The 24,393-nt window shown below is 41.2% G+C and overlaps 1 protein-coding gene across 1 annotated transcript in view; it reads left to right on the top strand.

Annotated features, from left to right (window-relative positions):
• LOC142495505 (E3 ubiquitin-protein ligase RNF14-like) overlaps window positions 1–11,263 on the top strand; it is a 48,568-nt gene extending 37,305 nt beyond the window's left edge. The window contains exon 7 of the mRNA XM_075601076.1: window positions 6,986–11,263. Coding sequence (XP_075457191.1) covers window positions 6,986–7,120 — 135 coding nt within the window. The 3' untranslated portion in view covers window positions 7,121–11,263. The remainder of the gene's footprint in view (window positions 1–6,985) is intronic.
• The last annotated feature ends 13,130 nt before the right edge of the window (window positions 11,264–24,393 follow it).

Here is a 24,393-nt window from a genome sequence, read left to right as displayed (position 1 = left end):
GCTATGTTTTATTCTACTGCATCCCGGCAGGTGGTTTCTCAGATGAAGTTTGAGAAAAAGGTTACAAACCTAAAACAGACACTTGGGTCACAGAAGCAGTCAATGGAAAAGATGGCGGTAGAGTTAAAACAGAATGAGGCTCCACGGAACAGTAATGCACAGGTGTCTCCACTACAGGAAAAGGTATTGGCCTGGCCCAAATGTCTATATTCCAAAAAAACTAATGCCCATGAAGACAGGGGTACAGTGAGAGCTGGGGACACTGCTCAACTGCATAACAAAAATGTAAAGTTTGAAGTGCCAAAGCAAGTTGTGCGTGCCTGTGAGCGTGACTGCAATGCCATTGCAGTACTACAGTCTACTTTCCACAAGGCACGGAATGAGGGGGATAACGTCCAGGCAGAGAGAGCTAACAGACAGCTGGATGCTCAGGAACCTTTGCAAGAAGGGACACAACAAAAGCGGAGCTTCAACCATAAACTCAAACCGGCACAAGAAAAAGAGGTAGCGATGTACCAATCTGAAGGTCTAGTAGGCCTAGTAATTGCCCCGAAGGAATAAGTCTTCAAATAGAAGGCAAGGAAAAAGAAAGATGGATGTCAGATGTCTCTGACAAAGAGGCTGGTGCACGGGAATGGTGCACAGGCCACTTCATAGGACAATGTTACGCTGGGGAGGGGGATATTTGATACCATCACTGTCTCTAGGTGCTTGAATTGGGCAGGTATGGGACTTTCTAGCATACAGAGAGTTAATTTCCCCTAGAGTAGCTAGCTCAGCTGCAGATAATCAGGTTGAACTGTTGAATGAACAAGGACGTATTTTAAGGCAGACACAGGGAGCTGCCATGCTGGGAGAGACTGCTGTTCCCAGAGAAGGGGGACAGAGAAGAGTTCTTCCAAGCTGTGGAAGCTGGCACAGTCCCCCAGGCTCGCTGGACGGTGGTCGCGGAGCCTGCTGGGACTGCCTGGGTTGTTAATCCCAGGAAGAGGACGGAAGGACGCGATACCGTGCTGAAGCGGGGATGTCCTGTCCTTAACATTGGACTTACAGAGGAGAGATTCTCTGAGCTCTCGTAGGGCTGAGATCCCCTAGGAAGGAAGGGCATGAGACTGTGCTAAAGCAGGGACGTATACTCCATAACCTTGGAGTAACAGATAAGAGAAACACTATAAATATGGAAAAAAAAGATGGCCCTGGATGGACTTGTAACAATGATAGAGTTGGTATTATACTCACTATATAGAAGGAAGTGACGCCTGCTGCTGGAGTATATAGCAGGGAATCTTCAATTCCCCTATGTATACAGAAAGGAAAAAAGTTATATATACTCCTGCGCACGGAATCAGTTAAAAAAGAACCCTAGTTCTTAGAGGTCAAGAGATTTCAAATGAGACCACACTCTAAATGTGTGCAATACAAATATACTTTTAATAATATCAAAAACCTAATAGTTCTGAAAATAAAATACAAAAATATGAATTATCCCAGCTGGGTATAAACTAAACCAAATGGCATTTAAACTCTTAAAACTTAAAATCTTAATCAAAAATTGCCTGTTAAAACAAACACTTGTTACTTGCGAAATGATTGTGCATACATATGTTATATTTGCATATATATGGGTAACAGTCTTAAATATCTTCTAATGTCCACCTTAATATAACAGGTGCATCCACTTAGAACTACTTGTTAGAAAATCCAAAAATGATGAGTTCTTTAGTGTTGGTGGAAACACTTTGAGTTTTCTGTTGATTTGGTTAGTATAAGTGATATGGGGAATAGCAACACTGTGTGCTTCTGGTGTCTGTGATTTTTGCTGGCTGGGCATGAGGAAAGATATGTCAAATAAGCCACAGATCTCCTGAAGAGACTTTGTGCACCCTGTTTACAACCCTCACAGAATGAAGATATATTCAGGTGTGTGTTTGGCAAGACTGGTGAGTAGCCTTTCACCTAGAGCCTACACAGCTCTTAACACATTATTCCCTGTCTCCGCTGATAGTGCAGATATGGGCGCTTTACCTCTTCACTTTGCCACTCCTGGCTTTGATATGTAATTGCTGCCGGGATTTTGATGGGTACTGCGACTCACTTGCTGTTTCACTTCCCCCTCCACTGCTTGGCCTAAGCACCCACCCCTGACTGACTATACCCACACTGTACCCATTGAGTAGTATAGTGGTACATCATACCCATATAATAATAATATGGGCATGATAAGCCTCTATAGCACTCAATGGGCACCCTAATTACAATACATTAATACACAAGACACACAATAATAAAACATAAGTAAACTCCAAAAAAACACACTTCACTAAATATAAACAGTAGCCAGCTAATCCAATCAATACAAGCAATAACAACATCAACAATGAATTAATTAAACCATTTTCTGACTTTAATTTTTTTTGACATGACGTCACTTAAAGGGAATGATGCCAGCCGATCGGAATTGCTTTGCTTCATTTGCCTTTAAGATGACGTCACTAAATCCAAGATGGCCGGTGTCACAAGGTATTTCAGCCAATCAGAGTGTGAAATTGGTTCCCACGATCTGATTGGCTGAAATACCATGTGACGCCGGCTTCGTGACGTCATCTTAATGGCAAATGAAGCACAGCCATTCTGATTGGCTGGCATCATTCCCTTTTAAGTGACATCATGTCAAAAAAAAAATTAAAGTCGGAAAATGATTTAAACAGCCAATCAGGTGGCTGTTAACCATTTGGAGGCTAAATGTGACGTCACAAGCCCTCTTTAAGGCTGTGACGCCTCATTTGAGCCCAAGAAGACGACGAGACAACATCGGTTGGGATCTGCCATGGGGCTTTTTGGATTACAACAAGAAGATAGAAGATTAAGAAGATCAAGAAATGGTTACAGATGAAGATAGAAGAAGGTGATTAAAGAAAGAAAAAAGAAGATTTGGGTACCTGATCCGGATCTTCATGGCGGATGGCATCGGATGCTGTTGGAGGGCTTCAAGGTACGTGAGCTTCCTGTTACCCCGGGAGTCGGAGGGCCACTGCTTCTAATGGTAAGTAATATATTGAATGTTTGTAAATGTCTCTTTTTACATTTTTATTCATTGGATGTGTGTTTTGATTTTTTGGGGGAGGCACATTGACTGATAATATATTCATTTGTACCACTTTAGAGTACAGATTAATACATTATTATGACAATATTTGGGGGGCATTTCTCGCTTGGTATTGCTGTTGCTTTTTTTCATTTCAGTTTATTATGTGAATGTGATTGTTTGTTATTTCATGCTTAATGCTAATAAAAGGTTTGCGATTGGTGTTCGTTTGTAGTTAATGTTGTATTATGTTAGCTAATGCGTTTTATGGTTCGTTCAGATATTGTTAGAATTTCTTTCTTTCTATTTTAATGTTTAAATTCATTACTGTTGTAGTAATTAATTGTTTAGATTGGTTAGTGTTACTATTCATTTTGAGTTGGTTTAGGAATTTATTGGTTTGATTGGTTAATGGTTTAATTAATTCATTGTTGATGTTGTTATTGATTGGATTAGCTGGCTACTGTTTTTATTTAGTGAAGTGTGGATTTTTGGAGTTTAGTTATGTTTTATTATTGTGTGTCTTGTGTATTAATTATTAATGGTAATTAGGGTGCCCATTGAGTAACAGATAAGAGAAACTCTATAAATATGGAAAAAAAGATGGCGCTGGATGGACTTGTAACAATGGTAGAGTTGGTATTATACTCACTATATAGAAGGAATTATAGTGGCTTATCATGCCCATATTATTATTATATGGGTATGATGTACCACTATACTACTCAATGGGTACAGGGTGGGTATAGTCAGTCCGGGGTGGGTGCTTAGGCTTCACGGATGGGTGAAGGGGGTATTAGCCCTAAGGATGGGTGTCTAGACCTTGCGGGTGGGTAGCGGTTGGGTTAACCCCTTTAGGTAATGAAGGGGTTAAATCCCCCGCAACCCCCCCGCAAGGCCTAAACAGCTACTAAGGGCCAAATTCCCCCTTCACCCACCCTCGCTAGCCACAGTAAGCCTGGCATGGGTGTTTAACCCCTTCATTGCCTTAGCGGTTAGCCGCTAAGGTAATGAAGTTGCTGTAAATGCATTTTTCCTGCATCGGATGCATGCCGGGGGATTCCGAAGCTGCTATTAATGGCTATCAGCTCCGGAGACTCCTAGCATCAATTCGAGGCAGGAAAAGGGCCTGATTTTTACTAAGTCCCGACACATCGCAGCTCATCGAGGCATCTCCCCACCAATCTACCCAAATTTGGTGTTCGATTGGATTTGGGGAGAAGAACACCTTTTAGGGCTGCGAAAGGCCGCGACAGCCGACTCACGGGTATCTGAATCGCGCGAGTTTATGATCCTTCAGAAAATGGTCGAAAAGCGGCTGATCGCCGCTCAATTGGCGATTTTCTTTGGATCATAAAATTTTGCGTCGATACAGGCCGTTATCGAGCACTTATCGAGGTTTACTGAATATGAGTAGCCATAAGGGCCTTATCGAGGCTTTCTGAATGAGGCCCAAAGTGTTTCCACCAACACTGTGATATACACTAAAGAACTCATCATTTTTGGATTTTCTAACAAGTAGTTCTAAGTGGATGTACCTGTTATATTAAGGTGGATATTAGAAGATATTTAAGACTGTTACCCATGTATATGCTAATATAACATATGTATGCACAATCATTTTGCAAGTAACAAGTGTTTGTTTTAACAGGCCCCTATTAGGGCAATTTTTGATTAAGATTTTAAGTTTTATGAGTTTAAATGCCATTTGGTTTAGTTTATACCCAGCTGGGATAATTCATATTTTTGTATTTTATTTTCAGAACTATTAGGTTTTTGATATTATTAAAAGTATATTTGTATTGCACACATTTAGAGTGTGGTCTCATTTGAAATCTCTTGACCTCTAAGAACTAGGGTTCTTTTTTAACTGATTCCGTGCGCAGGAGTATATATAACTTTTTTCCAAGAGAAACACTATATTGCTGTGTGCAGAGACTGTATATGTTTGGCTATAATAGTACCTGTTTTTTTTACCTGGGTTTTGGGGTGGGAACCAGCTTAGCTGTCCATTCAGTTAGTAAGGACTAAAGCTGCATGTATAGTTGGTCTCCTTAGAGGAGAAGGCATTTATTTTATGATTTGTTTTGACTTAAAGGGACGATGGGCCTGTTAGTGTATAATTTATCCTTGTAAATAAACCCTGTATAGAGAAATACTAAATTTCCTGCCTTAATCTGGGACAGAAGATCCTGCACTGTGACGGAGACATCACAATATGTATATCTTTAATTATATAGCGCCATTAATGTACATAGCGCTTCACAGCAGTAATACACGTTACATAATACAGCTCAACCCCATTATAACGCGATCCGCTACAATGCAAATCCGCTAATAATGCAGTATGAGCGTGACTTTTTTTTTAAGCGAAATGGATGCCGCACAAGGACTAACCCAGCTTCTGCAGCTCTCTCCTCTCTGCAGCTTAAGTTTGATAATAGAGTCAATGACATCACACCAATTCTATGGTGTAGGGGGTAGAGAATTGCTACCAGTGTATGAAGAGTCATGGGTTCCAATCCTGCATGGTATAGTTTATAATGTAGTATTTTATATAATAACTTATATATTATAAAATAGATAAAATAATACATTATAATTAAAATAAGATAATAATTTTACCATAAATTTACCATACCGGTATCGAACCCATGACCCTTCATACACTGGTAGCGATTCTCTACCCCCTACACCTTAGATCAGATGTTTTGTAATGTTTCTAGGGACCCTGATTGGAAAAACACTGCTATAGAGGCTGCTAAAAGAGTTGGTTCTGCACCAGAACTCTGAGATTACCAAGTTACAATGCTTCATTAGCGAGGCAGACCCTCCAAAGATCAAATTGAAATAATGGCAGTGTCATGTTTAATAGGTTAAGACTTTCACTGCGATGGTAAGACTGCTTTTTTAAAAATTGTTATTCTAGAATGCTAGAATTCTAGAATAGAGTGATATCTCTCTCTCTCTTTCTCTTTTCTCCCCTCATCTCTCTCTCTCTCTTTGCTCTCTGCTCTCTCTTTCTCGTCTCCTCTCTTTCTTTTCTCCCCCTTGTGTCTCTCTCTCTCTTTCTTTCCCCCCCTCATGTCTCTCTCTCTCTCTCTTTCTTTTCTCCCCCTCATGTCTCTCTCTCTTTATTTTCTCCCCCTCATGTCTCTCTCTCTTTTTCTTTTCTCCCTTGCATGTCTCTCTCTCTCTTTCTTTTCTCCCCCTCATGTCTCTCTCTCTTTCTTTTCTCCCCCCATGTCTCTCTCTTTCTTTTCTCCCCCTCATGTCTCTCTCTTTCTTTTCTCCCCCTCATGTCTCTCTCTCTTTCTTTTCTCCCCCTCATGTCTCTCTCTCTTTCTTTTCTCCCCCTCATGTCTCACTCTTTCTTTTCTCCCCCTCATGTCTCTCTCTCTTTTCTCCCCCTCGTGTCTCTCTCTTTTCTCCCCCTCATGTCTCTCTCTCTTTCATTTCTCCCCCTCATGTCTCTCTCTTTTCTCCCCCTCATGTCTCTCTCCCTTTTTTGTCCCCCTCATGTCTCTCTCTCTTTCGTTTCTCCCCCTCATGTCTCTCTCTCTCTCTCTCTCCCCCTCATGTCTCTCTCTTTCGTTTCTCCCCCTCATGTCTCTCTCTCTCTCTTTTGTTTCTCTCCCTCATGTCTCTCTCTCTTTCTCGTTTCTCCCCCTCATGTCTATCTCTTTCTCTTTCGTTTCTCCTCCGACATGCATGAATTTCTGGGCACCTGGAGAATATAAAAACAATTTAATTGTCGGTTATTGGTTGTTGTGATGTTGGCATTATTTGTGATTTCTATGTTGCCCATCAATTCAACGCTCTGTGATAATGGTACATGGCGGCAGCACGCGAACAGTGCAGATTAATATTATTGTCATTGTTTGTTTTTCTTCAAAACAGAAAATTGATGGATGTAACAAGATGACGTGCACGTGCTGCTATCAGTTCTTCTGCTGGCTGTGCCTGAAAGCTCTGCCCGTAATAGACCCATACTTCCATTTCAATGACGCCTCTTCAAGCTGCTTCAATAAGTAATGTGCGTATGTGACGTGTTGTATTTCTACAGAGGTCTAGGATAAACTGTAGCTTTGATTTTGACTGTGGGAGTCACACTCAAGTCTAAATTCACTCAATATGTTTTTTTGAGGAGTTACAAAATACATTTCAATTAAGTGTTTTATTTACCCTTAGCCCACCCTGTTCTCGCCACACAGCCAATAAAGAAAAGGGCTGGAGGAGAGACAGAGGGGCTCTGGCGGAGGAAATTCTTGCTGAACACCCAGTGTTCAAGAATAACTTAAAAAAATTATTGAAATACTGTATACTTCATGTTGACCTTTAGTGTGTGTGTGTGTATATATATATATATATATATATATATATATATATATATATATATATAAAAAAAAATATATATATATCTACAATCACCCAGAATTAACCCTTAAAACATGTCACTGCAATTAGTCCAGTTTGGTCCAAGGAGGGATTTCCCCCATACCAGGGGAAATGTTGCATGTCAAAGTACCTCAAGATTATTACAAATGTTTCTGTTTTCATTTATTGTTTATAAAAGACAAAGGATGGGCATTTGAAGTAAACAATAACTTTGAGCCTTTGACTTATAAGTGGCTTAGTGGAACCTAACCTAACCATTAGAAGCGGGTGTGTCAGGCGCCAAATTTAAACAAAGACTGATGTACACATTTTATTCACATTGTGATTACATATATGTATAATAGTTAAGATACTCTCCCTGACCCTAGGTAACTTCCTCCACACTATGTTGGTTAATACTCACGCTTCCGGTTTTCTTTCATAGAGATGTATCTTCCTTTCTCTAGCATCACACCCTTCAACAGAGGTGACACATCTCCCATACTTACGATCATCATCCATACCCACTTCTGCAGAGCCCTTTATAGTCTCTTAAAACTAACTTCCTATTGAGCCAATTACATATACGGTATGTTAAGTTATTTTTTAGATCTTTTGTATAGAACATATTAACCCACATCATGTTCATTTAAATAGGAAGGTTAAGAAAAAATTGACTGTTAAAAGGAAACAATTGCACCATATTCCCTTATATAACATAGTTACATAGTAATGAGGTTGAAAAAAGACGTACGTCCATCAAGTTCAACCTATGCTAAATTTAGACAACAGATACTTTATCCTATATCTATACTTACTTATTGATCCAGAGGAAGGCAAACAAAAAAAACCATTAAGGGGAAAAATAAATTCTTTCCTGACTCCAAGAATATACTTATTTGGTATATCCCTGTATACCTTTCCTTTCTAAAAAGATGTCCAACCTTTTTTTGAACAAATCTATTGTATCTGCCATCACAGTCTACATGAGTAATGAATTCTACATTTTAACTGCCTTTACTGTAAAGAACCCTTTCCTTTTGTTGCTGGTGAAATCTCCTTAACATCTACAGTAAATGGAATTATATACGTTTCAGAGTTCCAGTATAAAGAATCTAACATGTTAATACAACGCACTTTATAATATATGTTTATTGGAAATGAACACACATCTTGCTCTACTACATATGCGAATCTAGCTAAGTCCATGGGGGCGCCCCTTACACTGCTTGTCTGGATACAGTCTTCTTCCAAAAATAATAATAAAAAAAATATATATTATATATATTCACCTAGTGAGTTCCTGCCCTCCAACTCTGTATAGATATATAGCGGATCAGGCAGACAGTGGACTTTTATCATCATTTTTATTTTATCACTACACATTATATGTAGATCGCTGTCACACTTCTGAATTGAAACCTATTTTAAAGATTTATGATATATTGAAGTATTAACGCTTTCATGACTCATTTCACTGGTACTATTAGCTCTGGATGTTTTGAGTGCTTTTTGAGTCAATCAGCGGCTCAGTCATTTTGACTGAGCCACCTGTGCTGGAGCAGGGAAATCTTAAGACCTGACCTGTTGGGGTTCCCTGAGGCCTAGAGTTGGGAAACACGGTTATAAACCATTATCCCAGATTAGCACCGCTCCTCCAATATACTAATATTCGCATATAGGCTGAACGAGGGTTCCCCTCTCCCTTACCCCCAGTGTATAGATAAAGGATATACACTGGTCCTGCTACGGTCTTCTTTATTAAGTTACAACTTTATAAAATACAAACTGAAAAAAGCCAAGACTACTTATGAATTTGCCCTTACTGGAAAACAATATTAACCTATTAAATCCAACGTAGGTTCGGTACCTTGATGTAGTTACGAGTCTTTTTTCTTATGCCTGTTGTCAATGCCTACTTTAGGAAGTCTTCGTGCACAACTGGAAGTCTCCTTGTTAATAAAGAATATCCCCACAATGGTCTCTGTTATAACATGAAAAAAAAATACCATCACAATTGCACCTTTAGCAGATATCATTGTTTTTAGAACCATTGAGTTCAAAGTATCAGGGATTTTGCTGCACTGCTTCTGCTAATTATACTCGTTATTGTAGTTGTTAGAGCCCTGGGGCGCAGACAGTAAGGCCTTGTCCCTGCTGACCGCGGCTCGTGCACGGCGCACACAAAGTACGACCCTCTACGGGGCTGGCCCAAGTAACTACTTGCGCGCGCCTGCAGGAAGCGCGATGCGCGACCACATTTTCAAAAGTCAAGATATTTGACCTTTGGCGCGGTGGCCACCGCGGCGGTTCAGCCAATGAGGTCAAACCAGCCGCGTGACGTCATGGCTGCGCCCCCACCCAAAATCTTGTCTTTGCTCCCCCTGCCATGCGTCCCATGGTGACCCTAGGACCTCAGATCGCGGCTTTAACTGGTGCACGCGACGCCAGGTGCTCCGATGTGCGCGTGCACGCAGTGACTGGGGCCGTAGCCTAAGGGTGCATCTTCATGCACCTTCATGCACCTTCATGATCAGTTTGAGTTTAGGACGGAAAATGTTGCTGATGTGGTAAAAGTAGCATTTCATTAAACATCCTATTTGTTTTTTTTTTATAAATCAGTTGTGTATTAGAATAATTAGATAATACTTACTGCTTTTTGTTGTTTTTTTCCCCCCCACGCTTTATGCTCTTTTTAATGATTTTTAATTAGCAAGCCAGAGCACTTCCTCTTTATGAATAGGCAGCCATATTGTGAGCCCTGGGATCTTCGCAGATCGACTACAGGAAAACGGATGGATCGCCGGCTTTGGTAATTGCATTGCCTTAAATGTAAAGAACTGCTGCATCTATTATAAAATAAACAGCAAACCGGGCAAGAGGAAATGCTGCTTTGTCACCTTGCTGTCCATTGCTGTGTGCACCTTGTGCAGCTAACGTCCTCTGTAAAGTAAACATATTTAGCACTTTACTTTTGTTTTAAAGTTCCTCTTTTTAACTTCTAATATACACATTGCACAACCATTTATTCCCATGAATAACATGGGAACCTTTTTTTTTTTTTGGCCAGAAAACTTTACATTTACAAGCAGAAATACAGTGGCCCTACATCATAATTAAAAAACAGTCACTGTATAGGAAGTTTTATTGAAAAGCTAACAAAAAGATTGAGATAGATAGATAGAATACAGTACTGTATATTAATAAAAACAATGTCATATGAAGATAGGCTTGAAATCATCCTAAATATTAATTATGCTATATTCTCTATATACACATATATATTCAGCATGTATGTAACTGGTTCATTTAGTAAGATAACATTTCCTGCTGAAGACAGCCAGGTGTAGAAATGTTTAGTCTACTAAGTTGCAAGAGTTTGAATTCAAAGGTTATTTAAATAGATATAGGGTTGGTTAGTAAGACAATACAATGGAGTTAGGTCTTAAAAAGATAAGGAACATGGGATTAACTATAGTTACTTGGTGACAGAACAAAGAGATTGCTCTACATCAAAGAAAATGAAGGAATATTGGTTTAAACATTGATGATTGACTAAGAATATTTTGAGCTGACAGAGAAATAGATGACTGCTATGTTTAGACTGTTTGAGAGAAATGTATCAAGATTGCATTTTAGTTTCTAGAATTCAGAATCCTTTAATATCACCAAGCTACAGATTCTCCACTCTATAACTACATTCTATATGCCTGAATGATGCAAACCTCATGACTGAAATTATGTTGTAACAAATGTTTTCTATATGTCTCTGATTAAATGAAGAAAATAACTGTGCTGTGGACTATTTGATATATATTGAAAGGTGGGACATTCATTTGCACCCATTTAATGAAGAAAATCTTAATTTGGCAAACCAGCGAGTCCAAGCAAAACTAATCTTCTTTGCTGTATAGCACGTACACCGAGCAAACCCTGCTCATATGCGCTTATCAAGATTATTGTAATGGGAACCAGTTCAAATATCACAACCCTACAGTACCTATACCTAAAAATTACACTTTTAAAGTAGTGTTAAAAAAAATGTGGGATGTTTGTAGTAGGGTATAAAGCTCCGTCAATAGCAAAAGAACGACCCTGCAATAAAAACATGGACACATTAACAAGAGTTATTTGAAGTTACAGTGCAGAATGGCGAAAACATTTTTTTAAAATGTTGTTATGCCATGTACTATAAAATGTGCTTTATTTGTTTTACCAGCAAGATTATTATAACGGGGAGAGTGTATTTAAATGCAGCCCTGTAGCAATCCTTCCCAAATGAGCTACCAGCCCTTCCCAAAGCTGAGGCTGCGCTGGATAGAGCATCCCACATTAATCAGTGGAATTAGATGGGTCTTCTATAACACCGCAATGTTTCTCAGTGCCCAGATAAGCAAGTCTTTCTTATCCTGTACCTGTTAAAACACAGACATTGTGCTACCTTTTTGCTTGTTTGCTGATGTACACTGACTTTTATCTGTGTGAAAATGAAAGCAAAATATATTTTGTTTAAAAGGTAAAAATCGATGGTACAGTGTTTTTAGAAGGAAATCTTGTTTATCCTTTTAATGGGGGTATTTAGGGTTTGTGGCACCTCCTTAAATTATACATGTGTACGTGGTATATACCCATTCATACTGTGTGTATATGTATATACATGTTTTCAAATATAATTTTTAGTATTTTAAAAACTACAAGAGCCAAAGATGAAAAGAAACACAGATAAATATTCAGGCTGGACGCTACAATGTAAACCATTAACTAAAAGCAGCTGAACATGTTGGGATTTTTAATAGGTGGAAAGCAGAGGGTCGCCGGAGCAGAACAGAGTTGATTTCAGCTCCGGGGACCCTCTGCTCCCGAGATTCTTACCGCTGTAAGGGGAGCCGGTAGCAGCTCCACAGGTTTAAAGGTCCCGGTCACACAGGCCAATAGGAAGCCCAAAAGATGATGTCATGGCTTCCTATTGGCCCGTGTGATGCAGGAAATTTAAGCCGCCATTTTGCTCCCCACACACAGCCAATCCGGAGCTGTTATCGGCACCCCATACAGAGATATGGGCAAAAGAAAAAAAGCAGCGCTAAACACTAACCTAATGTAAAGGAGTTAATTACAAATATACAGTGATAACAAACGTAATAGTGCTAACGGAGGAAGGTAATGAGTCCAATATAGATATACTTAGGTTCAGCAGCCAGAGTCCAGGAGAGAGTTATCTCTGATGAAGCATTGGCGAAACATGTTAGATTTTTGGACTTGCTGAGCCACCGTAGCTCCCTACAAAGTGTGACATGTGGTGAGGATTCCCCTCTGCTGAAGCTTTTGGCTGCTGGCCCTGCAGTCACTTGTATGCGAATACAAAAAAAAAAAAACTGTGCGCTACTACCTAACTACCTATAAAGTTTAAATGTATAAATATATACAGTGCAGTGACTATACCATCAATTTAGTGATAAAAAATGTATAAAAAATTAAACCACAACTCCCACAGTGAGGTAGTTAAACATTAAATAATAAGTGCCACATAACCGTGTTGGGGATAATGGCGTCTGCAGCTGTAAACGCAGGGGTGGCTCAGCACCCCACACACACTAAGAGAAGGGAAACAAAAGAAAACAGCGCACAACGCCAAATAGTGAAGCAAATTCAACAATATATTATAGATTTAAAAAGGGGGTAATATATCTGCGTACATAAAAAAGGTTGGTAAAAGGCATGTAGTGTGTATCACACTGTTTACCACTCGGCTGTTAGCTGTAGATTCAGGTGCTTGCTTCCCTCTGCTGCTGCAGCTCAGTTGATTCTGGGGCAGGACGTCAGTCTTTTCACTCCCAAGGGGATTTCCCTTCATGCAGCCAGGTTCAGCAGCTGGTACTGGGGCTCGGTGAAATCGCTCCTGCTTCCTAGCCGATATGAAGCTGCTCCTGTACCTTGGCAGGTGTATCCTCTGCAGAGAGGTTAAAACGCAGCTTGCTGCTGTCTTCACAGCAGTGGTGGATTCAATAGGGAAGTTTGAACAGTCTTACAGAGTCTCTCACAAGTGTCCAAAACAGCACACAGGATGAAATAAAAACAGGACAGGCCAACACATAGACAAAGGCCAATGTAAGCAGATATAAGGCAATAGAATGTTACATCCAACTAGTTTCGTAGAATTAACTACTTCTTCAGGGAAAGACTCTGTAAGACTGTTCAAACTTCCCTATTGAATCCACCACTGCTGTGAAGACAGCAGCAAGCTGCGTTTTAACCTCTCTGCAGAGGATACACCTGCCAAGGTACAGGAGCTGCTTCATATCGGCTAGGAAGCAGGAGCGATTTCACCGAGCCCCAGTACCAGCTGCTGAACCTGGCTGCATGAAGGGAAATCCCCTTGGGAGTGAAAAGACTGACGTCCTGCCCCAGAATCAACTGAGCTGCAGCAGCAGAGGGAAGCAAGCACCTGAATCTACAGCTAACAGCCGAGTGGTAAACAGTGTGATACACACTACATGCCTTTTACCAACCTTTTTTATGTACGCAGATATATTACCCCCTTTTTAAATCTATAATATATTGTTGAATTTGCTTCACTATTTGGCGTTGTGCGCTGTTTTCTTTTGTTTCCCTTCACTTGTATGCGAATACAAGTGTGAATTATACTGCTGCTGCTGTAATATCTCCTCCTGGCACCTCTGACCATGCGCAAGGTACAGGGGAGTAGGAGAGGTGCAGTGTCCCCCCCCCCCCAAGGAAATCGGAGGTGACGGGCGCAGCGGACACACAGCGGAAGGGGACCGTAGACTCTACAATATGTGAGCAACATTACCATCAAAGCAAAGAGTTACTACCACGCTGGGAAGCTATCCAAAAACGCTGTTTTTTATTTTACTGGCTGTAAGTGCAATATTGTTCTTAATCTAGTCTTTTGTAATACATTTATTGTGCCATGATCTTTTCTCTCTTCTATTTCAACTCTATATGTATTGGAGACCTAGCCTGCCTAGATTAACCTCTGACACTCCGGATAGGAAAATAATTACAACACAAGCTATGCAAAATTGTAAGTGCATGAATTCAAATGTATGAACTTTAAGGGTTAATTAACCTGTATTGATACATTGCTATCTTCTTATTCTTATTTTGGACTAAAACGAATTTACTTGAGACAACGCGCCGGAGGACATCTTTTTTTTCTTTCCATACAGAGAAGTATCTCAGGAAGCAGGGGGTCCCCGGAGCTGAAATTAACGCAGTTCAATAATAAAAAAAAAGTAGGATTGCTGCTTTTAAGAATCAAAGTAGGCACGATGTATATACAATACGCATTGCTATAGAGAAGCTAGAACGCCATTTTCAGCAGTCATGGAATGTGAGTTATATATTATAAGGAGAGTACGACATGCAACACAACCTCCACACTGTAGAGAGAGTCTGCTCAGGATGACACCTACTGAAATAAGGATCAAAGTAATGGTAATAAGGCCCACACTATCCCCTGTGGGGGGAAGTCAGGTAATAGTAGTCCCTGAATTGGCCTATTTTAACCACGTTAACCTAACTAGCACATCAATAGTAACGCAGTATTCATTAAAGCAGATATTCATCCCAGATTCACTATGGTCTGTTAAGGTTAACACTGGGAAATAATGCTACGTTATTTAAGTCATACCTAACTGTGGTGTTACTCCCAGCCAGACTGTGAAATAGAGCTGTTGCCCGAGTGAAGAGGCAACGTCTTGTTATTTTTAACGAATTTAACTGAACTTGCGAATCTAGGCCCCAAGTGCATTAATAATGTACCTGTGCGCCCATCATGTGTGTACTTTTAAAATGTTTATTATATTGGATATAACTCTCTTTTTGGGAGGCCCAGTTGCATTCAGTCTCTTTGGAGCCCAAGAAAGTCTCCACAGTCTGGGACAGGGCAGATTGTCACATTGATCAACTGTGCGTGTGTATGGTATGTGGGTATATGTGTTACAACACCGGGGCTCATCTTGAACTACTTGCACTTGATGTATTTTCTCTCTCAAAGCCCTAGTCCAAGTACTTTGGCTGCACAACCTACAAATCTATATGCACTGAGCTGTACATTGAGTGAATATTATTAAAAAGTAAAGCCACCTCTCCTGCTGCTTGGAATTCTGTTGGCTTTACCTGATGGACGCAGTGTGTGGTGGCTCATAGTGCAAGATCTGTTATCTTGGATTGACTGTTAGTCCTGGAACTAGGGTACGCTGCCAAATTACTCCATTTTACAGCATTGAAACAAAAATCGCCGCAGAATGAAGCCAAAGTTCATCGCAATTAAGTACATTAATTGGTACTGAAGGTCAGTTTGTAGAGATCAGTGTTTTCGTTTGTATCCTGTAAGTTCTTGCTACTGCCTACTATCACGGTAGACCAAGTTTATTAACACTTTACCATCTGGATCCTTGATTGAATAAAAACGTGAAATAAAATAAATTGTGTTTATTTACATAAAGAACACACACAGCTTGAATTACAAAAATATCATAATCACTTACGGGAACGGGGTAAAATGAAATAAAATGTCCACTTAACGAAAGTCTCTGAAATCCGGTCTCCAGGTAGGAATTCCCACAAGTGGGTTTACTGCACAAAATGAGCTGTGTAATAGTCCTTGGCTAGGGGCGCAACTTGCCAGCCCTATAACTCTGCCAAATGAAATAATTTAGTTCTGTCCTTGCACTGCACACTGTAGCTCAGATGAATCTTCGGTACATGGTTGAACCCTTAGATGAAACTCTTAGATGGAGCTGATGAATCTAACTCTGACTGACTGCATGAGCTTTTTTTTTTTTTTTAAACTTCCCCTGTCCCATCTGTTAAAATGTGTAGCCAATCTGTGGTGTGGGAATTTCCTCCCTGGCCACTCACATACTTTTGCCAGGTGGATAACTCCTGGCTTCAGAACAGTGACTGAGAATGTGCAACAAAAATTTAATCTCCCCCCACTAGCCACTTGCCACTTAGCATATGCCATCCTGCTTTCTTAATGAATACCGCTCAATCTAGCTAGGCCAAAGGGACGCTTTTGATCTAAGGATATCGGGGCTTCAATTAGCACGGAAGGGATAACAAATTATTTGGTCTTTCCTGCTAACCCAATCGATCGCACCTCTGGGACAAATGTCCCTTTGAAGCTCTGGACTTTTGTATACATCTTGTATACAAGCTATCTCAGAAGCCTGGCTATTCAGATATACATGCCTTCCACTGGAATGCTAAACACACATGCTCTTGGTGCATCTGTTGTCCCTTTGACTGGCACTTAAATCACATAACATTCTAAATGTACCTAAACCAAGCTAGATCTATTTATGCATTTATACACATGCTACAAATTTTAAAACCATCTCAATCTACATGATTCCCTTCTAACCCTCTGCATATAAAATTTCAGAAAGCAAGTCCCTCCCTAACTAAAATTATATCTTTAATTGGATAAGCTTTTGATATGCGGGCTTTATTTAACCACAAGTCAAGTATCCACTTGAGTCTTGGGTTAAGGCAGTGTTATAATTCTGTATTCTTCACAATCCCAGGCGTACGTCTCCAATTAACCCCTTAAACACAGGTTAGCAGCCTTTATTTCCCCCAGGAACATCTGAACACAGGGTAACATACATTTATAACACTGCAGTCAGCCCTAGACCGCAGAGCAGACTCTTTAAAAACACATTTGATGACTCAGGGGTCACATTGCTAGGCAACCTACTTTTAATTGATGGCAAAGATAACGCGTCATCATCACACCTACACTTTCCAATTACAGTCATAGTTTTGGTACTGTTACCATTTGCTAACTGCATGTTCTATTCTTATTACATTTACTTTTTAAATGCGCAGGACCACATACACGGGAATTGGACTGATGAGTCATATATGTTGAGGGTTTTTTTGTAACTTTTTTTTAATATTTTTAAAATGTTGGAAAGGATACAGAAAATAAAAGGGGGGGGGGGGGCGGGGGAGAAGAACCACAAAATATAACATTAGCATCGTAGAATAAAAATCCGGCAATAAAAACCACAACACACAACCAAATCTCTAATTATGATTTCGACTCTCTGCCCAGTTATAATCATGGATTTCCCCTTGAGGACCATGGCTCAGAGACTTTGTGGAAGTTTCTTGTTTTATGTCTTAAAAACGCTGTTAATCTTTCATTGTTTGAACCTCATGGATAATCATCTCTGGATAATCTCTCTTCTAGATGTTTTTTCCCATTCCCTTGCAATTGAGCGTCATGCAGCAATCGTTTACTTGTGTTTCGATTTTAATTTTGAAGAGGTTTCCCCAACACCAGTGTAAATGGGTCTAGGGGGAACCTTATCTCAATAAATTATTGTATTAGGTTCTGCACCATTACCCAAAATCTCTGTATTTTTGGACTGAACCACCAGATATGGGCCATCTCCCCCACACCTCCACATCCTCTCCAACAGAGACTCGTGGTCCCTGGGAAGATCTGACTTAGTCTTTGAGGAGTATAATGTCATCTTAAAGATAATTTTATATATATTTTCCTTTGTTATTGTGCAGATGGATGTATTTGTTGCATTATCCCAAATATCTTCCCAGTCCTCCCACGTAATCTGTCTGAAAATCGTGGACCCATTGTTCCATATAACGATGGGTGTAGGAGACATTTATGTCCAAGGGGGTGAAATTTCAGTATAAAATAGAGATAAGCCCCCTTTGATAGTTACCGTTTCTACATAACTCTTCTAATACTGTGCATTGTGAGAAAATCTCGCCCAATGACACCTGCCTTACAAACTGACAGACTTGTAAAACAATAATTTATAACAAAATTCCCCGAAATTGATTAATCTAGCTTTTTGAGTAGCAAATCCCCAATATCTTTAATATTCTTAGCCTTCCATAAGTCGAAACCATTAGTATGCAATCCAGGACCCTCCGAGATTTATTTATTTATATATATATATATATATATATATATATATATATATATATATATATATATATATATATATATATATATATATATATATGAAAGAACAATACAAACCACTCAAGCCCTGCACTTCTCTGCCCTCATGTAAACAGTTAGAGAGACTGAGCATTTGATCAGGGGTCTGTTTCGTAGACATTAGGTCGCCCCCCTGACCATTTGCATTCCTCAGTGTGCAGGAATCTTCGCGGGCTTTTGTCCCCGCTTTGAAACACAATATAGTTTTTAATATACAGACATATTAAAATAACCGGTTCTGTGGGGCCCAGCAGGTCAAAACGACCCAGTTCTTCATGCTGGAAGTGACTCACCATAGTGGCTAAGTTTCAGCCCGCTGCGACCCACAGAACCGGAGATATGCAAATACAAGTTAAACCGTTTATTTCTTTATTACAAATTTCTCCGCTGTAAAATAAATCTCGGTTTTTAACTTCTTTCCCATTGAAAACAAAGGGCTCCTCCGCCATAGACTTTCAATGGGGAAACTCCGCCATTGGCGCCTATGTGTACCGCCGCCATAGACTTACAATGGGGCACCGCCGCCGTTGAAGTCTATCTGACGTCTCCGCCATAGCCGGTCAATGGGGAACTGCCGCCATTGAGGTCTATGGGAAAACTCACGAACCTTTACGGTGGTCCATACTCCATCGGGTTGGTCGGAGAGGGTCGGGAATGGACCTGCAGTCATGCCGGAACAGGGACTGCAGGCACTCCAAACTCCGGCCCTCTGGTCCCTCCAGAACCGGAGATATGGGCTTATACTTTTCAGGGTTTTGGACTTAGCCGTTTTCTCGCTCTGCTCCTCTCGCCGCCAATGAAGCCTATGGCGCGACCCGCTTTGCCAGCGCGACCCTTTCTGGGGGTCCTGGATTCTTGGACCGGTGGTGGTCAAGTGTGGGGATGCCTAGGGGCAAAAAGAATTTTATTCCTGGGTGCCCTAGAACCTAAGATTCCCACGCCACTTGTCGTTGACCTTGAGTATTAGTGATGAAAGCTCTTTTTCAGATAATGTTTCCGCTTTGCGGTTTTGCAGTTTGGACGGCTGACAACCTATTCCTGGAGATCGCCGTCGAGTAATCTCCATTGAAGTCAATGGGCCCATTGACTTACAATGGGAAACCGCCGCTCCTCCTCTCGGACGCCACCTGCTGGTCTTCGAGGGAAACGGGTCCAAAACCGCTAGATCCGCCATTGAAATGAATGGAGCTCCAATGGCGACCTATGGGACTCTGCAAAATGGTGCCTGAAAATGCGGGAAAATTAAACAAAGGGTTATAATCACTTTCTAACTATTAACTCTTGTCCTCCCACATGGATCCCAGTGTGTGTGGTGCAGACACTTACATGGTGATAATACACTAGAACAGGGGAACACACATTTTCATGTTACAGCAAGGTAAAAACCACATTCCTGGACTGCAGTCCAGTTAACCCCTTGCCTCCCTGGTGAGGTCAGGGGGTGGCCATATGGGGTGCAACTCCTTTAATACCGGGCCAATCCCCCTCTCCCTCTACAGCGTGGACTTTAACCCCATTAATCCAATGATAGCTTTATGATTGATTTTATAAATACCTACAGCGCATGCAAAGAAGAACCGTCTGGCGACTAAAGGATAACCCTTGTGGCTGTTAGCCTGTATATAATTGATGAGTGGGGCAAGGAAAAAGCCTCATGGAGGTATGGGGTTGAAGCTGTGTGCAGTCCCGTTCCCAATGTATGGCGAGCGGCTGCAGATGCGACAGCTAACGGATGGAGTGGATACTCACGATGATCCGTCCCCTCTGCTCCCGGCTGCACGTTCCCCTCCAGGGGTGACTGACGTACTTCCGTTGCGCCTGTACTACCTACAGCACATGATCTGTTTTCAATTAGAAATCTACCACATTGATTACTGAAGGAAATGGCAACCCACAGTACCTCTCTGCGATTTGCCAGGCCTGCCCTGCAGCAAAGATAAGAAGAGAGTAAAAAAAAATAATGGATACATGATGTGTCTTGGGCAAGACTGGTGCCTGGGGATTTCCTGTAGAGTAAGACGGGAGCCCCCAAGTCTTCAGTGTCGGTCGGTGGAACTAACACTTTATATCACTGTCCGTAGGTCATTATGGCCATAATTAGGGACTGCTGCACACTGAAATTATTCAAAAGAATGGGACAAACATGGGTACCTAGTTTCTATTTGTTAAATACACTTCATTTTGACTTATTTTTTTTCTCAATGAGCTGTTTTTGTTGTAGTTTTAAGAACGCTTGTTTCCCAAACAAATCTGCCTTTGGGCCTCATGCAGAAAGCCCCGATACAAAATTTTCGGCACGAATTGCGAAAATGTATTTTTTGGGCGATTTGCCCTCGCAGTATTCAGTAAGGGCCGAATCCTTCCGATCCCTGCTGAAGCACTGCGAAAGCAAAGCTGCCGATGAGCTGTGGCGATACAGCCTGGCTCCCGATAAGGCTCCCGATAAGCCTTTGGTGCCGATAGATGTTTGCAGCTGAGAGAGACAAGCCGCTCTCTCAGCGCAAACTTCGGCACCAAAAAAAGTATTTAAAAACAACTTTTATTTATACTCTACATGTGCAGGGGGTCTTCGGAGCTGAACCGCGTTGGTTTGAGGTCCGGGGACCCCCTGCCCCCCGAGATACAGGCCCCTTTATGAGGTGCCGGTATCCCTCGGCGTTTAAAGGTCCCGATCACGTGACCGCGGCCTGTAAACAAACCAGAGGGATACCGGCACCCCATAAAGGGGCCTGTATCTCGGGGGGCAGGGGGTCCCCGGACCTCAAACCAACGCTGTTCTGCTCCGGAGACCCTCTGCACATGTATAGTATAAATAAAACACACACACATCAATAAAGACTCGTTCCTTACCTTGGCGGCTATGTGCAACGGTAATGAAGCAGCATGAATGTCTTTTTAATTATACTGTACAGTGAGCAGGGGGTCCCCTGAGCTGAACCGCATTGCTTTGTGGACCAGGGACCCCCTGCTTCCCGAGTTACAGGCCCCGGTATGTGTCATCGGGTGGCAGTGTCGCCGCCATGTTTATAGCGTCCCCACAATAAACATGGCGTCCACACTGTAACCGATGGCCCAAACCGGGGCCTGTAACTCGGGAGGCAGGGGGTCTCTGAGCCACAAATAAATGCGCTTCAGCTCAGGGGGCCTCCTGCTTCCGCACAATATTATTAAAATACATTAATGCTGCTTCATTACCATAGCGGATAGCCGCTAAGGCAATGAAGGGGTTAACGCATAGTAGCATGTTTATTGGGGACAAATGCCCCCAATAAACATAGCAGCAATACACAACATACAGTATAGTAATGGGAAGAATGACTATTATCCACAAATGGATAATAGTGCAGTTGTCCATTTACAATACTTACACAACAATAAAGACTTTAAATACATATAGCACTCACCCATGTCCCACTGCCACGATGAAGGCCATCCTCATCTTCATCCTGCCCATGCCCCATCCGCTTCTGCAAAACAAACACAAGAATTACAACATCCAAATTAATGTCCCCTAACCCCTTAATCACCATAGCGGTTATTAACCGCTACAGTTATTAAGGGGTTAAGCCACCATCACCCACATACCCTCCCCCACAAAGCCCCCCAACCACCCTCACCCAATACCCACAGGGGAGTCCTACCAAATACCCTTGGGCCTAATACCCCCTCCCCCAGCACATACAGTACAATAATGTGCCAAATAACTATTATCCACATAGGGATAATACATTATTTGGCCATTATTAAACACATTCAATAACGTTAAAATGTAAATAAAATTGTACTAACCTCATCAATAAGAAGTCTCCGTCGCCAGCATCATCCTTGGGGTCCGTTGCCAACATTAGAAATAGCCACAACATTTCAATATCATTAACATAACACTGAACCCCTTAATCACCTTATCGGGTACTAACCTGAAAGGTAATTAAGGGGTGAAGCCATCCTGCAATGCCTACAACAGTTATGCATAACATCTTCAGTGAAATAAAAACCAATTGCCTAACAAAAATCCACATGGCCGGACTCACATGGTACTTGAACCAATCAGAGTAGGGATGGAGTTCCCACGCTCTGATTGGCTGGCTTACCATGTGAGTCCGGCCATGTGTCATTTCATGACGTTTTCTTAAAGGCAATAGCAGCAAAGCCATTCTGATTGGCTGTGCTGGCATTGCCTTTAAGTGACGTCATCAATTTTTTTACATCGGCCAAAACACATGGTTTTCACGGCCCAATCAGGGCCGTGGGAACCATATGACGACAAATGTGACGTCATAGGCCTATAAAAGCCTATGTCGTCTCATTTTGAAGGCAGATGCCGAGGAGGACGGACCTCCTCCTGAAGATTGAAGACCAGGGCGTGGCACCGGATGTCAAGAAGACCCCGGAACAAGGTATTGTAATACAGATTCACTAAGAATAAAACTAGTACAACCCTTGATTGTCATGTTTTATTATTTTAATGTTTAATTTGTTTTTTTCTTTTCTTTTATGGGTTCCTGTTCCTGGATCGTGTCGTGGATTGTTTCTTGGATTTCTTCGTGGCTTGCTTCCTGGATTGGTTCCTGCACTTGTTCTTGGATTGGTTCCTGGTTTGGTTCGTGGATTTGTTCCTGGATTGTGTCGTGGATTTGTTCCTGGATGGTGTCGTGGATGGTGTCGTGGATTGGTTCGTGAGTAAGCTGATCAACGGGAGTCGGTGGGGGCAAGTAATGGTAAGTTAAATAAAGAAATGTACTTAATGTAACTGTTTTTTGTGTTGCTTTTTCATGTTTTCATTTTTTATAATGCATATCATTTCTTCCCACTGTATGTATGTCTGTATGTATGTGTACAGATATATATACAGGGTAAGAAATGATAGTGTTGTTAAAGCTTCTAATTCTGTATTGTTAATCATTGTGGCTATGCATTGATGTGTGCTAAATGTATTTTATTTTTAGACAGATGTAAGTTTTGGGCTTCCAGGCCGTACAATAGGATATGGAAAGCCTTGCTTTAGTATATTGTATTTGTTGGTGTACTTTTTTCTATGTTTTGAAGTGGTTCTCTGTTAGGATAGCTTTAGTTCATTGTGTAATTGGTATGGATGGTATTTTAATTGTTTAGGGATGTAATTGATGTGTGGTAATTCATTGATGGTGAGTTTATTGTATTAAATAATATACTTCTTGTGATGTATGGCGATTTGAGTGGCATTATTGTATTGTTAACATTGATTTGCAGCGTGTACATGCAGTTTACATGTTATGCTACATGTATACACTGTAAATGCAATGTTTTATGAGGCATGTGAGCCTACAGATTGAATGATTAAATGGAATTTGGTTAGGCAATTGGTTTTTATTTCACTGAAGATGTTATGCATAACTGTTGTAGGCATTGCAGGATGGCTTCACCCCTTAATTACCTTTCAGGTTAGTACCCGATAAGGTGATTAAGGGGTTCAGTGTTATGTTAATGATATTGAAATGTTGTGGCTATTTCTAATGTTGGCAACGGACCCCAAGGATGATGCTGGCGACGGAGACTTCTTATTGATGAGGTTAGTACAATTTTATTTACATTTTAACGTTATTGAATGTGTTTAATAATGGCCAAATAATGTATTATCCCTATGTGGATAATAGTTATTTGGCACATTATTGTACTGTATGTGCTGGGGGAGGGGGTATTAGGCCCAAGGGTATTTGGTAGGACTCCCCTGTGGGTATTGGGTGAGGGTGGTTGGGGGGCTTTGTGGGGGAGGGTATGTGGGTGATGGTGGCTTAACCCCTTAATAACTGTAGCGGTTAATAACCGCTATGGTGATTAAGGGGTTAGGGGACATTAATTTGGATGTTGTAATTCTTGTGTTTGTTTTGCAGAAGCGGATGGGGCATGGGCAGGATGAAGATGAGGATGGCCTTCATCGTGGCAGTGGGAC

Source organism: Ascaphus truei, chromosome 5 (assembly GCF_040206685.1).
Source record: "Ascaphus truei isolate aAscTru1 chromosome 5, aAscTru1.hap1, whole genome shotgun sequence".
NCBI lineage: Eukaryota > Metazoa > Chordata > Amphibia > Anura > Ascaphidae > Ascaphus > Ascaphus truei.
The sequence above is the reverse complement of the archived record's forward strand: the minus strand, read 5'-3'. Positions and strand labels throughout refer to the sequence as shown.